The sequence below is a fragment of the Mesocricetus auratus genome, unplaced genomic scaffold (genome assembly GCF_017639785.1).
Source record: "Mesocricetus auratus isolate SY011 unplaced genomic scaffold, BCM_Maur_2.0 Super-Scaffold_6730, whole genome shotgun sequence".
NCBI lineage: Eukaryota > Metazoa > Chordata > Mammalia > Rodentia > Cricetidae > Mesocricetus > Mesocricetus auratus.
The window spans coordinates 54,313,059-54,327,778 of NW_024429184.1; the positions used below are offsets into that span (position 1 = coordinate 54,313,059).

The window sequence follows — 14,720 nt, forward strand, 5'->3', positions numbered from 1 at the left end:
GCCTCAAGTTTTAATCCCAGGACTCAGGAGAAAGGCAGTTGGATCTCTAAGTCTAAGACCACACCAGAGAGTGAATCAGAGCTCACCATTTTTAATCCGAGGATTTAAGAGGCATAAAGGTAGAGACATTCAGTCTGAGAGCTAGCCTCTAACCACGTTAAGGAGAGCGTAGCAGTCTGAGTGAATCTGAGGAGCGTGAAGTTGGGAGCGGTCTGAGCATCGCCCCTTTGGTCTGAGCTGAGGTTGAGTAGGAGCGAGTTGCTGGCTGCTTTGCTTCTCTCATTTTCAGATTGAACCCCAGTGTCAGCCTTGTATTTGTCGTGTTATACTGTAGTTCTTGTGGTGGGACCCGCTCACATCTTAGAGGAAGGCAAAAGCAGGAGAGACCATGTCACAGAGATACAGCAGCCAGGCAGGGCTTAGTCTTTATCTCTGCACTGTGCAGGGAGGTTGTTTAGGACATGGCATTTATCCAGGGCCGGTGGTGCACTGATGAAATTCCATTACTGGAGAAGCTACGGCAGGCTCCTGTGATTTGAGGCTACCCTGATTTACATGGTGAGTAACAGGACAGCCAGGGTGGTATATAAAGACTTTGCCTTAATAAGCCTAAATCAGTTAGGTGGTGGCGCATATCTTAATCCCAGCACTCGGGAGGTAGAGGCAGGTGGATGTCTGTGAGTTCTAGACCAGCCTGATCTACAAAGTGAGTTCCAGGACAGCAAGGGCTACACAGAGAAACCCTATCTTGAACAACAACAATAACAACAACAAAAGTTAAAACAAAAAAAGTTGTAAACACAAATCAACCAGCTAATCAATCTAGTGTTTGCCTTCTTAGCGACACGGTCCCTGAGTTTTCCACTGATATGCCATGACTGGGGCCCTTCCCCTACACCTCCTGCTGCACCCATTTGCTCTGGAGACATCAAGGCTTTTTGAAAGTGTGCATATCACCTCAGTTTCTCTTCCCTTCAGGAGGCATGGACCCTTGTCTCCACCAAGGAGATCAGATAGACTTACGTGATCTCTAGGTTGATAGACATTCCCTGTCAAGCCTAGCATTGGTTCGTGGATTGCCGATGCTTAGTTCTAACCAGCCCACTGGTCGGATGGGTAACCTTTGCTTACAAGAGGTTAAAATGGTGCATGTGACAGGGATTTTGAAAAGAACAAAGGGAACACTACAGGCAATTGGCCTGGCCTGACTAGAGTGTTCTGTAGAAGGCTGTGCTAACTCAAATCCCCTTGGTAAGGTCTTTGGAGGGGATACAGTGCAGACACACAACTCAGGGCAGTATGGGAAGGCAGAATTTGGAGATAGACTCTTCAGGTTCCAATTCAAGTGGTCAAATACAGGAACCTATGGGGGACATCTCACATCCAGACCACAACACTGCCGTTATGTAGCCTGCAAAAGTAGTTGTACTGCCTTAAAAATCTCCTGTCCTCTGACCCCTCCCCCCCTTATTTATCCTTCTCTCCAGTCTCTCAAGCCAGTCTCCCAACCCTTGGTAGTCAGATGCTCAGGACTGATCTTTCTCATGGTCACTACAGTTTTGCTTCTTCACAGAATGTTGGGATATCGCAGTAAGATTGGCTTCTCTTACTTAGTAATGCCGTTAACCATTCCTTCTTACATCTTTTCATGATTTGATGGCCCCTTCCTCTTTAGTGCTCACTAATATTCCCTTGTCTATGCATTATTATAGATATTACCCATTCATCTTCTGGAAGACACCTTGGCTATGTGCAGGTGAGGATGAGCATGACTAAAGCTGCTGTAGACAATAATGTATGGATTCAGTGGGCATGGACATTCTCAGCCCATTTGGTTAGACATCTAGGACCCGGAGCGCAGGGTAGAAACCGGGGTTGTACTCTTTCTGTTCACAGCATCTGTTATCTTGGTGACGACAACCTGACCAGCACTGCCTCTGCCAGGGGGAGGCTCTTCACAGTAAATGTCCATATAAATCTGGGAGAGTGTTTATAATAATTCTTAACAGCTCATCTTCTCGTGGCTGCTGGCCTCCCCTTCTGCCTGGTCCATGTTGAACTGTTTTAATGACTGTCTCAATTCATTCTCTCTCTCTCTCTCTCTCTCTCTCTCTCTCTCTCTCTCTCTCTCTCTCTCTCTCTCTCTCTCTCGTGTGTGTGTGTGTGTGTGTGTGTGTGTGTGTGTGGTGCTGGCCTCAAACTCACAGAGATCTTTCTGCCTTGAACTCTCAAGTGCTGGGATTAAAGGTGTGTGCTGCTATGCCAGGGATATCTCAACTGTGTCTGATGTGATCATTTGTGGTTTTTTTTTTTTTTTGGTATTGTGGCAGAATGTTTGTAGCTCAATGCTTTTGAGTTTAGCTATGTTGTGATTCAGTGGCATTTAGATTTTTGTCTTTGGGCAGCCAACACTACTGTGTTCATCTGGGGATAAGATCATTTTAGAAGAGAAATTTACAAAATCAACCTGGAAATCTATATGTCTATTAGTAGACTTAAATTAGATTTTGCTATGTAACACTCCCCAAAAGCTCAGTAGCTATGGACAATCTTTGTTAACATACATACCTTTTCTTTTGGCTAGAACCTAGTCCCCTGGTAGCTGCAGGGGAAACTGGGTAATGTAGTTTTGCTGTGTAGTTACATGGCCACATGTAGCTTCAGGGGATACTGGGTAATGAAGTCTAGCTGTGTAGTCACCTGGCCACATCTGGCTGCAAAGGAAGGAGCAGTGAGTGTAGTCTGTCTGTGTGCATAGGAATAAGAGGATATTGGTTTGATCCTTGAGTAGTGTTCTTAGTCATAGTAAGATTATTGCCATACAAAGTGCTGTCTTTGATGGGTGACATTATAACGGGAGATTCTTGGCCTGGCAAGTTCCTTCTCCCTTGAGCCCCCAAATAAACACATGACATGACTGCCATTATTAGGTTCTTGATGCTTTTGGGGAAGGTGATTTCTTTTTTTCTTTAAAAAAAATTCTTATTACCGTGTGTGTGTGTGTGTGTGTGTGTGTGTGTGTGTGTGTGTGTGTGTGTGTGTGTGTGTAGGTCAGAGAACAACTTTCAGAAATTGTTCTCTCTTTCCACCTTTATGCAGGTTCTGGGGTTCAAGTACAGGTCATGGAAGCTTTCAAGGCAAGCACTTTCCTTGATGAGCCATCTCTAGCCCCACGAAAACATTTTTCTCTATCATGCTGCCTCACTTACCCAAACGTATTCTTTAATGCTAAGAGAGATTTCTATAATAAATTAGGCCTACCAGTTTGTCTTGGGGTTTCTATTGCTGTGAAGAGACGCCATGACCATGGTGACTCATATAAAGGAAAATGTTTAATTTGGGGTGGCTTACAGTTTCAGAGGTTTAGTCAATTATTGTCATGGTGGGACATGGCATCATGGAGGCAGGGACATGGCATCACGGAGGCAGACATGGTGCTCGAGAAGGACTTGGGAGTCCTGCATCTTGACCAACAGGCAACAGGAAGTGGTCTGAGACACTGGGCATGGCTTGAGCATATACGAGACCGCACAGCCCATGTCCACAGTGACACCCTTCCTCTGACAAGACCACTCCTCCTAATAGTGCCTCTCCCTATGAGCATGTGGGAGCCTGTTACATTCAGACTACTTACTACACAGTTCTTTCTTTCAGATATTGTTGGATAAATACTTACTTAGTAAAGACACTGTTAAACTGAGAGGGGGCCATCAAATGTCTTAACAATAATTAACACAGTTATGGTAGTCATATATTTTTATGATGTCAGGCCCTCATGCTTCCTCGCTGTTGGCTTGTAGGCAGTCGTCACTTGTGGCTTTGATAGTCTACTCTTGTTTTAAGAAGAAAAGGGTGTGAAATGTGGGCATTTCTCCACCAGAGTAACAAGTTCAGAGAGTGATACTATAAAATTCAAGGAGAGACGTCTTAAAAATAAAATTCAGGAATAAAGTGGAAGCTTGTCCTATGTAGTTTTCATTCATTTCTTTATTTGAGATGGTCTGATGTGACTCAGGTGGGCCTCAAGCTCATGGTGTAGCCCAGGCTAGCCTTGAATTTCTGACCCTTCTGCCTTTACTTACGGAGTCCTGGGATTCCTGGGATTCCAGGTATCTGCTGCTCCACCAGGCTGTTTGGTGGACCTTCTTACTGGTTGAGCCCCTGGATACAGCTGACCAGATTGCCCTGTCTTAGGGCATGCTGGTATTTGGAGCATTTTTGCTGAGCTTCAGCTTGCTGGTGACTGAATTTTGTGGTCAACATTAATTTTAAGTACGTGCCCACTGTTCTGAGAAACTCCTACTCTCTCAAGGAGAGACAGATTTTCTGAGGTCCAGCTGGCGGGAGTAGCTGTATAAGTGCCATGGGAGTTCTCCCCATGACAGTTAGGTTCAGGGGTTCGTTTATCCTTCTGAAGCCTGACAGCTGGAGTTTTGTACCCCTGCTGAACTCCCTTTAAACTCAGTCATCATATTGGAAACATTCAGCTCAGACAAGCCCTTTTTATCTGCTGATAATCTCATCATGCTTTCAAATACATCACTAATACCCTTAGACTAGCTTACATCCCTTGTTAGCACTGAGCTGTTTGTTGTTCCAGTCGCTTTATTTTTTTGTAATTCCAGACTCCAAATTGTCGCCTAGTAGGAAGGTAGGCAGATAGGTGTTTACACAACAGTTGGTGAGTCGTTATTGTAGGAGGAAAACAAACATACCCCAAAACAAAACTCCTTGGGCTGCAGAGCCCCTTATTTCCAAGCATGTCTGTTTAAAAGATGCTGGTAGAGCACGCACTGGCCTAGGCCAACTGACATGTCAGCTTGTTTTATCACCGTCTCACTGCAGGATGTTCTGTGTTGACACAGGCCCAGATCCCTCTAAATCTATGAGCCAAAACTCTTCCCTGTAGAAGTGAGTATCTCAGGCCCTTTGTCATAGCCACGGGTCCCTAATAGGACAATGGAACCACACATGGACAGTACATTTGTAAGAGGTCATCACCTACTGAGATTATCGCACAGACATGAAATTACCTAGGACACATTTCTCAGAATGTGTCCTCCTATTTAAGTGGCACAGGACTGGAAAGTTGCGTCAAGTGTTCCTTTCAGGCGGCTTCGCAGTTACTAGCCGAAGCTGGTCCTGTATGCTGTGTGTACCAGTATATGTACACACCGTATCCTTGTTTTCTGAAGTTATCTGAAAGGAAGTTGCATGTATATGGCTCCAGGTCTTTTAAGACTTTGCCTTATATTTCCCAGGAAGGAGGCTGTTCTTTCAGATAACCATAAAGAGACTTGTCAGTTTCCTGAGACTTTTATGAGATTTGTGGGCATGTTCCAAATTTAGATTTTTTTTCTCTCTCTCTCTCTGTGTGGTATTGGCTGCGTATCAAACCCAGAAATGTCTGCTCAGCAAGTAATCTACCGCAAAGCTTCACCCCGGCTCTTGTTTTGCTTCGAGTCTGGGTCTAGCTGTGTACTTCAGATTGGCCTTGACCTCTCCATCCCAGGCTGGCGTGGACTCACTGTCCTTCTCCTGCCTCTGCCTCCTGAGTGAAGCATGTCCGTAGTGGCCTTTATAACCTTCCCCCTTGATGATAGGACGAATTCTATGATTATGTGTGGTATTTAGTCAGCATTTTTTTTTAGTCTTCATTTTCACAGTCTCTGTTTATCTTTAACAAGGTTAATGTTTTCCTTGAAGAATGCTTCCCTGTGCCCCTCGAAGGGATGAATTAAATGAATACCCGTGGTACTGTTTTCCTTTTAGGAAGCCCTGAAATCACACAGGGCTTGTCCTTGAGGTCCTTTTCAGGGGTCAGCCACAAACGTCCCTAATTTTGGACGTAGTTTTCAAGTCTCTTTTATGTGTCCCGCACCGAGAGAGTGTTCTGACCTAATGGCGTTATGCACTCATAGCTAGACAGGAACTTAATGTTCTTCCCAGTCCTTTGTATCCCCTCTCCGTTCTGCGCAGGACCCTTTATGGGTTAGGTCCTGTAGCACACCCATCACTGCCTGCTCCCAGTTGACCTCTGCACCGTCCTTGGGCGCCCCCTGCAGGTTCTGCTCTGTAGGAACCCCTTTCCGAGGTGGTTAGACACCCAGAGGCCCTCCTTTGTTTTGGTTGGTTCCCCTCTTCAGCTAGGCAAATATGGGTCATGCACTGTGGCCTGCTCTCAGAACTGTTTTGATGGAGCTCGAGAGATGGCTCAGTCAGTGGGTAAGAGCACTGACTGCTCTTCCAGAGGACCCAACTCTAACTACAGTTGGTGGGGGGGGGGGGGGGAACTGTGGTTAGAATGTAAAATGAAAAAAAAAAAAGCAGGTCAGTGACAGGTGTGTTCCGAGTGTGTGCAAGTCTTGGGGTTTGACTCCCTAACATCCCAAAACCGAAACGACACACAAACCGGAGAAATCACGTTGGCCGAAGCAGAGTAGTGTTAACAGTGGGGGAGAAGGGTCGGAAAGTGGGTTCTCTATGGCCTTTGCTATTGGTTCCAGCCCCAAGAACGAGCAGAGGCGTGGTGGATCACGGAAGAGCCCACTGTAGCTCCGTGCAGGGCCCCCCGAGACATGCCACTAGCTAAAATCAGTGTCTTCCTCTGTCCTTTCCCAGTCTGGCCCCTGCTTCTCTCTTCTCTTGGCACGTGGAGGGAAGGGACTCTGGCCGCTACCACACAAAATTGCATCAAGCGGCTCAGGTTCTCGAGAATGTCATTGTCTTCTGCTGCTCAGTAAGTATCAGGGACAACCACTGCCTGGGGCTCCTTGGGTCAGGCACTTAGGGAACCCTGGAACAACGCTGCGTATCTGGACCATCTGTGATGCAGGGTAGAGAATGGGCGGCGACTATGGTGGTCTGTTCTCAGGGGATAGTTGGTCTGGAGTTCTTCAAGGGAAAGAAGGCTGGAATGTCTGGACTAGGTCTCCAGGGTAATAGGAAGGAGAGCTGTTTCCCAGAGCTGGGATTCACGGCCCAGACCTAAAACACGGACCTGGCAGGCAGAGAAGTCAGGCTTTCAGACAGTTACTTAGGTTCTTTGAAAATAAGGTGTTTTTACTTCCCACGTGTGTGCTGTTGCTGGGAAAGGATGGGAAGCACCGGAAGAACTTCTGAGACGAGGTGGCTGAGTCTTGAAGGTTGCGTGACGTCAGTCTGCAGCTAAAGGGCTGCATGCAGCTCGCTGTCACCAGAGATGGTGGTGCGGCCCGCAAGGGACGGTGAGAGGTGAGGCAGAGGTTTGTACTGCATTAAATGGGTGGCAGTGCTAGTTAACTATTTAACAGTGGCGGCCCTGGAGGGCAATGGCAGACACTTTGCCTCCAGTGTCTATTCTAGGGACACAACTCTGACTGTGTCCTGTCAGACTGAGTGGCATCATGGACTGCAGGAAACATGAATTTTTAAAAGTTTTTTTTTCTTTTTTAAGACTTAATTATTTACTTTGTATACAGTGTTCTGTCTGTCTATATGCTTGCATGCCCAAAGAAGGCACCAGATCTCACTGTAAATGGTTGTGAGCCATCATGTGGGTGCTGGGAATTGAACTCAGGACCTCTGGAAGACCAGTTAGTGCTCTTATCCTCTGAGCTATCTCTCCAGCCCCAGGAAACCTGACTTTTTTTGTTTTGTTTTTATTTATTATTTTAATGACTGATCCACCTGAGGCCACCGGCAGCCTACTATGTACAGACATGAGGGAAGCTTTATTTCTTGGTCTCTTCCTCCTTGGACAGAGTCTTGATGATCTCCTTCTTGGCCTGGAGGCGCTCCTCCCTGTGCTTTCGTGCTTCCTTGGTCTTAGACCTGCGAGCCTCAGCCTGGTCAGCCAGGAGCTTCTTGCGGGCCTTGTCTGCCTTCAGCTTGTGGATGTGCTCCATGAGAATCCGCTTGTTTTTGAAGACATTCCCTCTGACCTTCAGGTATAGGCTGTGGTACACATGGCGGTCAATCTTCTTGGATTCACGGTATCTTCTGAGAAGTCGACGCAGGATCCGCATCCTTCGCATCCAGGTCACTTTCTCGGGCATTCTGGCACTGGCAGTACCCTTCCGCTTGCCTATGCCCATATGCCTGCCCTTCCTTCGAGCCAAAGTGTTTTTCCGGCACCGGGCCCGGGAATGGACAGTCACGGGCTTCCGAATGATCAGCCCATCTTTGATCAGCTTCCGTATCTGCTGACGGGAGTTGGCATTGGCTATTTCATTGGTCTCATTGGGGTCCAGCCAGACCTTCTTTTTACCACAGCGGAGGACGCTAGAGGCAAGCCTCTTCTGTAGCCTGAGCATACTCATGGCTGCGGACGCAGCAGCGAAAGGAAGGCGGAAACCTGACTTTTTAAAGAAAAAAAGAATTATTACTTTTGTCTTACTACATAGTCTAACCTGGCCTGGAACTCATTATTTAGAACAGTGCTACTCTTTAATTTGTGGTAATCCTCCTGCATCACCTTATTGGATTCTAGGATTACAAATATGAGCTATTGTGCCCATTTGTGAGAATTCATTATTTCAATTAATATTGAAAACATCTAATCTAGTTTCAGATATAAAACAAATAGCATATGTAGCTGCCAAAATTTTGGTATCTTTAAGAAAGAAACTGTAGATATTTTTGTTAAAAATAAACTCTTAAAAAGTGTAAACAAGGCAAAGGTGTTTCATAGAGTACATGAGACTAACCAAAAAGAACAGAGAAAAGAAAATCAATCATAAATTGAGATGAATATAGACAGACTTAGATACACGAGGCATACACTAATTTTTTTTGCTAATAGTTAAAGCATTTTGGGTTGGGGGTTGGAGGGATGGCCCAGGGGTTAAGATTGGATACTGCTCTTTCAAAGGACCCAGGTTCAGTTCCCAGAATGCACACGGTGGTTCATACTGCCTGTTAATGCAGTTCCAGGGGATTCTGCCAAGCTGTTCTGACTCCCAAGGCTTCCTGCATGCACTCGGTACTGATATTTGCACTCAAGCCCACACACATACAATACAATGCAACTTCAGGTTCTCTGGTTATGTTTCAGTGATTATAAATATATTTCAGGGATTATGTATTGAAATTTGAAAAGACAGGGCACTATTGTTTGTTAATGTTGTTATTTTGTTTTTTGAGGCAGGGTCTCTACTGTAGTTCAAGCTAGCTTTGTAGCTTTGTGGCAATCTCCTTGTCTCCAGTTCCTGAGTATTGTGATCATGGCGTGGCTACCATGCCTGACTTCACATACTTCCTCTTCTTGTTCTCTTATCCCCACCCCCCCGCCCGCCCCAGACAGGGTTTCTCTGTGTAGCTCTGGCTGTCCCAGAACTCAGTCTGTAGCACTGGAACTCACTCTGTACACCAGGCTGACCTCAAACTTGGAGGTACGCCTGCTTCTGCCTCCCAAGTGCTGGGATTAAAAGCATGTGCCCCCCCCCCAGCATATTTCCCGCTTTTGACATTAGTGCCAGCAAAGGCTTGCAAAATGCTGTTGGGGGCCACAGCCATTGAGAGCATGGGAAGGTTCTACCTGGAGGCCTGTGATGGAGGAAGTGAACTTGGTGTTTGAAGTTTTACAAGTTCACCATGCACGGGGAGGATGGGGAGCACAGCGGGGATGCTCGGGGAGGATGGGGAGCACAGCGGGGATGCTCGGGGAGGATGGGGAGCACAGCGGGGATGCATGGGGAGGATGGGGAGCACAGCGAAGATGCTCGGGGAGCACACCTTCAGAGCTGTGTCATGTCTTTTCAGTGCTTGAAAACTCCATTCTTCCAAAAAGAGTCAGATTAAAATTTCGACAATTATTCAGATTCTGCTTTAGAACAAGTGGTGATGGGAATTTAGCTTTATTTTTGTATCATGTTATGCTTAGAAAGCTTGTTGCTAACCTGGGATGCCAGGCATTCAGAATCCTGTGGTAATTTATAGGGTGCAAGAAAAGTATCCCCCAGCTGGCATTTGCAGGAGATTACTGACGGATAATCCTCCCTTGTCCTAGAAGATTAAGTCTGTCCGGTAAGGATGTGGTCAGCTGACCGGTCTTTAAAAAATGTATTTTTAAAAATAATCCTGCCAGTATCTAGTGTTTGTACATCTGAGTGGGGCTGCAGAGCAGGGGCCCTCCTTTGTGTACAGAGGAGAGCGCCACTCCCTCCCACAGAGTGTTGTTTGTGTGCTGAAATTAGCCACAGGTGGTGACCAGGGCCCTCCTAAGGGTGCTGGGAGGAGTCATTAAAAGATCTGCCTGTGTGAAGCCACACCTGGGCCCCGGAGCTGGGCTGGACTCCAAACACCAGTTCTTTCCCTCACCCTGGACTACGCCGTGCAGAGAGGGACTGGTGGCCGCGGAGTCTGAGACCTGAGGAGTAATTCCAGGCAGCTGCAGCACCATGCTCTCTGTCCTCGTCTGGAATGGATTCTACTGATATGGAGTTGTATGAGGATTACCAGTCTCCGTTTGATTTTGATTCCGGAGTGAACAAAAACTACCTCTACTTGTCTCCTAGTGGGAACATGTCGCCACCTGGTTCACCTATGCAGAACTTTGGTAACTATTGATTCTGTATGGTTCTGTTTACTGTGATCAAACCCACATGTAACTTGGGTTCATCTGGCTTTCGGATTAGTGTGAAGGTGTGTGAAGGTGCTCCCGGGCTCTGACTAGCCACCCTGGTTTAGTGAACACGGAGAGGAATCGGTTGTTAAGTCTTTAGAGTGGGACATTGGCTTTTTACAGTTGGCGCCATTTCTGTGTTCTTCAGGGTCTGTGGATGCATGTACCGATGGCAAATGACAAATGGAGGGGTCTGAAGACCTTGCGTTCCAGCAGCTTGATCAGTTTTAAAACCTGCCTGGTTTGTCTTGGTAAAGGATGCTTAGGCATCCAAAACATTCAGAAGCTGGTAGTAGTTGTCCTGGACTTTGTTTTGAAAGACCAGGAGCCATTTAGACAAATACCTAGACCACAGAGTTTCCAGAAAGGAAGAATTAAGAATCACCATACCTTTGGAAGCAGTTGTCCCTTCCCACATGGTGGCATGGAACTGTTCCCAAAGCCAGAACCTGGTCACAGCTGTCTGAGTTGATTGGACATCCTGAAGAAGGCTCCAGCTTAAATGGGGGGCAGCCTCAGCCACTGCCACCTTACAGGGAGGATCCCGTCAGCCAGGGAGAGGACATGGCTAAATGAGGTCCTCTGTAATGGTCAAGGAAGCAGCTAGGTCTTCCCAGAAGAAGTTAATCATTTCCTTACTGTGAAGAGTTGGTTACATTCTGTTCTTTTTAAGCAGTGGAGCTTGGCAAACTTGAAAACAGACAGTAAAGGATACAGTGTGGAGCCTCTTATGCAAGCTTGACTGGGGTTTTGGATATGTGCAGGCACAGGTGTGTGCCAATACAGCATGCTTTATCTCCTGGCTACAGTCGCTAGCCACCTTTGAGATATAGTTTGGATTAAAAGGTTACAGGCGAACACTGGCCACTAGAAGTTGGTAGCTGTTAGTATTGTCTGGAGATGGGCCATGGGAAGCTTTTTTTTTTCTTTTGATTTTTTCACTTCCCTTCTCTGTGACCCATGTGGGACCTCTGGGGTTCCCTGTTACCCATCTCTTAAAAGGATGACCTTGTTCTAACTTGTGGACTCCTGTGGATCAGAGCAGTGCCCGCAGTGGGGAGGTCAGAGCTGTCAATACAGCTGTGAGAACCTGCCGAGGCCAGAGTGGCAGGCCAGCGAGCGAGCGAGCACCTTCAGGGCTCTCAGTTCCCAGCAAGGCTTGCCCTGCATCTTTTCCTTATTGCCTGCTGCTCTTCACCTCCGCTTGCCTTCCTGGTTATAGGTGTGGCCGCCTCTCAACATTCTGTCGAAACAGCAGCAGGTGCGAGTGGGTGTGCCCCTGCCAATGTTTCTTTTCTTTTCTTTTTCAGTTTCCACACATCATCTCCGAAGTTCCTAGAAGCAGTCTGAAGCCTTTTGGGTAGTGGGATTAATGATGTACATTAAAAAAAAAAAAAGCAAGCAAATAACGAAATCACTAAACCCCCACACTCATGTGCCTATAAGTGCTCCAGCTGAGTTCACATTGATTGAAAAGAGGGAGGGACTTGTGACTAACACTTAAAAGTTTGTGTGGTTCTGGGCCAGTATGCACTTTCTTAATAAGCAGGTAGGCTGTGCAGGCAGAGGATGGATATAAGAAGGTACCCTACTCAGAAAGTTTGGGATAGTTTACCTAAACAAGAATGCAAGATGTGGATCCAAAAGCCATCCATCCTTAGATGTGGATCCAAACGCCTTCGCCAGGCAAAGGTGAAAGCGGCGAGGCTCGGTCAGTGGGCGGATACTCTCAAGCAGTTCCAGTGGAGAGTGGGAGAAGAGCCGGTGGCTGGAAGGAGAAGTGGATTTTTATCATTGATAAAAGCACCTTGCAGTGTGCTTGTATTCCAGTTTCCTATAGTGCTCAGCAACACTCCTGCTGAGTAGCTTTCACAGCCTGTAGTTTGAAAACATGGATTTGCCATACATGTCAGCGTCTGAAATACAAGCCTAGCACTTGGGATGCCGAGAGAGGCAGAAAGGTTGTGATTTTGAGGCCAGCCTTGGCTGTTGTAATTTAAGAAAAGCATCGTGCGAGAGAAACACACCATGTGACAGGGTTCAAGCAGAGGTTTTTTTTTTTTTTTTAATTAGGAAAAGGGATCATAAAAGGGGAGCCGAGCCGGGAGACCGGCCTTTGGGGATGAGAGCAGCGGTGGGAGGGGGAGGGGAAAGGGAGAGGGAGAGAGAAGGTAGGCAGGGCCCTTTTAAAAGGGAACATGGTGAATGTGCACAGGTGGTGCTCTTAGTGGCTACAGCTAAAGGCGTATCCTGTCAGAACCCCAAGGACAGGCCAGTACAGATACCTGAATACTAACAATGGCTACATAGACTTCGTCAAAAACAATAAGAGAAAAAACTGAAAAACATAGGCAATAATAAATACAAATAAAACAAAGCAAATGTTTGTTGAACAAATGAATGATTGGAATGTCCCAGACTAGGACACATCCTGGTTTGTATTACAGTATGAGCACTGATGTTCCTGAGTCTAGTTAGCCCAGCTGGTATTAGCACGCATCTTTCACTTCTCAAGCCAGTGGTTTGCTCTTTGCTGTTCTGGGGATTACATGGGACCTTGTACACGTGACCTATTTGCCCTACTACGAAGCTGGACCCCAGCCTCAGTTGTTCAGGGACCACACCTTAATACCTCTGGTGATGGGTCTTACAGAAAAAGGCTGATCATTTCAAGCATGTTTTCTGGTCACAGATTTTACTGAGGGGCTTATTGCTTTCTTTTCCTGTGCCACTGGGACATTAACATTGCATTCCGTTTTCTGTGCATTCCTGTCAACACCCTCTGTGTCAAGCCAGCGACCTTTCCTAACGTGTCCTCTTTCATGCTTGAAGTGCTTGTGGGGATAGACACCATTTATTTGGAATCCCTTCCTCGTAGGAATTATCCAGGAAAGTCAGAAGACACAGGTCTTTAGTGTCTTTGGTTCTTCTAGCAAATTCAGAAATGATGCGTAGAGAAAATAATCTACCGTCTGGGCTGGGGTTGTACCTTTGTGGTAGAGTCTTGCCTAGCTTGCTTAAGGGCCTAGGTTCAATCCCCCAGAGTAGCAGGAAAACAGTAACAGTAACAGTAACGATCTTGTTCTTAATGCTGTCAAGTGTGAAAAGCCAAGCTGAAATTCCTTAGCTCAGAGTTTACTTTTAATTCTCCTTTACTCTGATTTCTCCCGTGTCACCCCGTTTACTGTCTGATTTCCCTTTGTCACCCTGCTTCTCCTTTAGGGATGTGGTGACTGCATCCTGTGGGGCTTTTTATGATTGCAGAGGGCTTAAAGGGCAAACTTACTTGTGGTTTACAGATTAAAACCAGAGGAGACTCAAGAGAACTCTGTCCATGGAGAGGAAATTTCATGATAGCATCCCCAAGTTTCTCCATGGCGACCCGTGTCTCTTCAGTCGATGGTCTTGCCTAGCAGCTCTGTGCTTGGTGTTTTGAGTGAGGATGGGAAGGAGTGGACATGCTCTGATGTGACTGGAGACTTCCTTCACCCCTCCCCTTTTAAAGATGCAAGATTTAATGAGGTCAGTTCACCGGAAGAGAGCAAGGAGCCATTTGAAAACAGGACTGTGTTCTCCCCGGGGGGAGTCTTGCTTTGTGCCCCCGTCTGGGAAGTTTTGCGAAGTCACTTGGTTCCTGAGCGACACATTCACGTCTGTCCTTGCCCTGAGCCCTGAGAATACTCTCCACTGCGGTGGCGCCCACTCCTCGTTGTCATCATTTCGCTTCCTGCTTTGCTCCTTTCTCCCTCAGTCACCCTGGCATCATTCAGTTACGATCTTGAGGTTCCTGCTTCTGCCACACGAGATGGGTCATTTCTTTAGCTTGCTTGTTCCAGGCCACCTCAGCCACACCCGCCTAGTTCATTCCCCCTCAGGTTGAGCTAATCATGGGGAAGTGACAGCCTTTGGGGACCCAAGACTCACTCCACTGCCCTCTCCCTTTCCCCAACACGAGATTCCTGCAGCAAACCCATTTCCTTGGGGTGCATTATTTCTGGAGTCTGATAGCTAGAGGCAGGGGCAGAGGTGTCTCTCTTGTGCTTTGCTGGTTACACGCCTATACAATGCGCACACTTTTGGAAATAGTAGCAGCCTTTAGATGGAACTCACCGTGAAC

The 14,720-nt window shown here is 46.8% G+C and overlaps 2 protein-coding genes across 6 annotated transcripts in view; one reads left to right on the top strand and one right to left on the bottom strand.

The window, feature by feature from the left end:
• The window catches only part of Tpd52 (tumor protein D52), an 85,456-nt gene that overhangs the window by 38,178 nt on the left and 32,558 nt on the right, over nt 1-14,720 (top strand). The window contains exon 1 of one of the 5 annotated variants that reach the window (XM_005066783.4): nt 10,299-10,537. The exons of 2 other annotated variants lie outside the window; for them this stretch is intronic. In XM_005066783.4, the coding sequence (XP_005066840.1) occupies nt 10,402-10,537 (136 nt within the window). In that variant the 5' untranslated portion in view covers nt 10,299-10,401. Of the gene's footprint in view, nt 1-10,298; nt 10,538-14,720 lie in introns of those variants that run through there. 2 more of the 5 variants (XM_013110967.3, XM_005066784.4) reach the window with 2 other exon arrangements.
• On the bottom strand, nt 7,645-8,337 carry LOC121138752 (60S ribosomal protein L19-like). Its single transcript, XM_040741393.1, has one exon. The coding sequence runs from the start codon at nt 8,298-8,300 to the stop codon at nt 7,713-7,715; it is 588 nt and encodes a 195-aa protein (XP_040597327.1). The 5' UTR covers nt 8,301-8,337; the 3' UTR covers nt 7,645-7,712.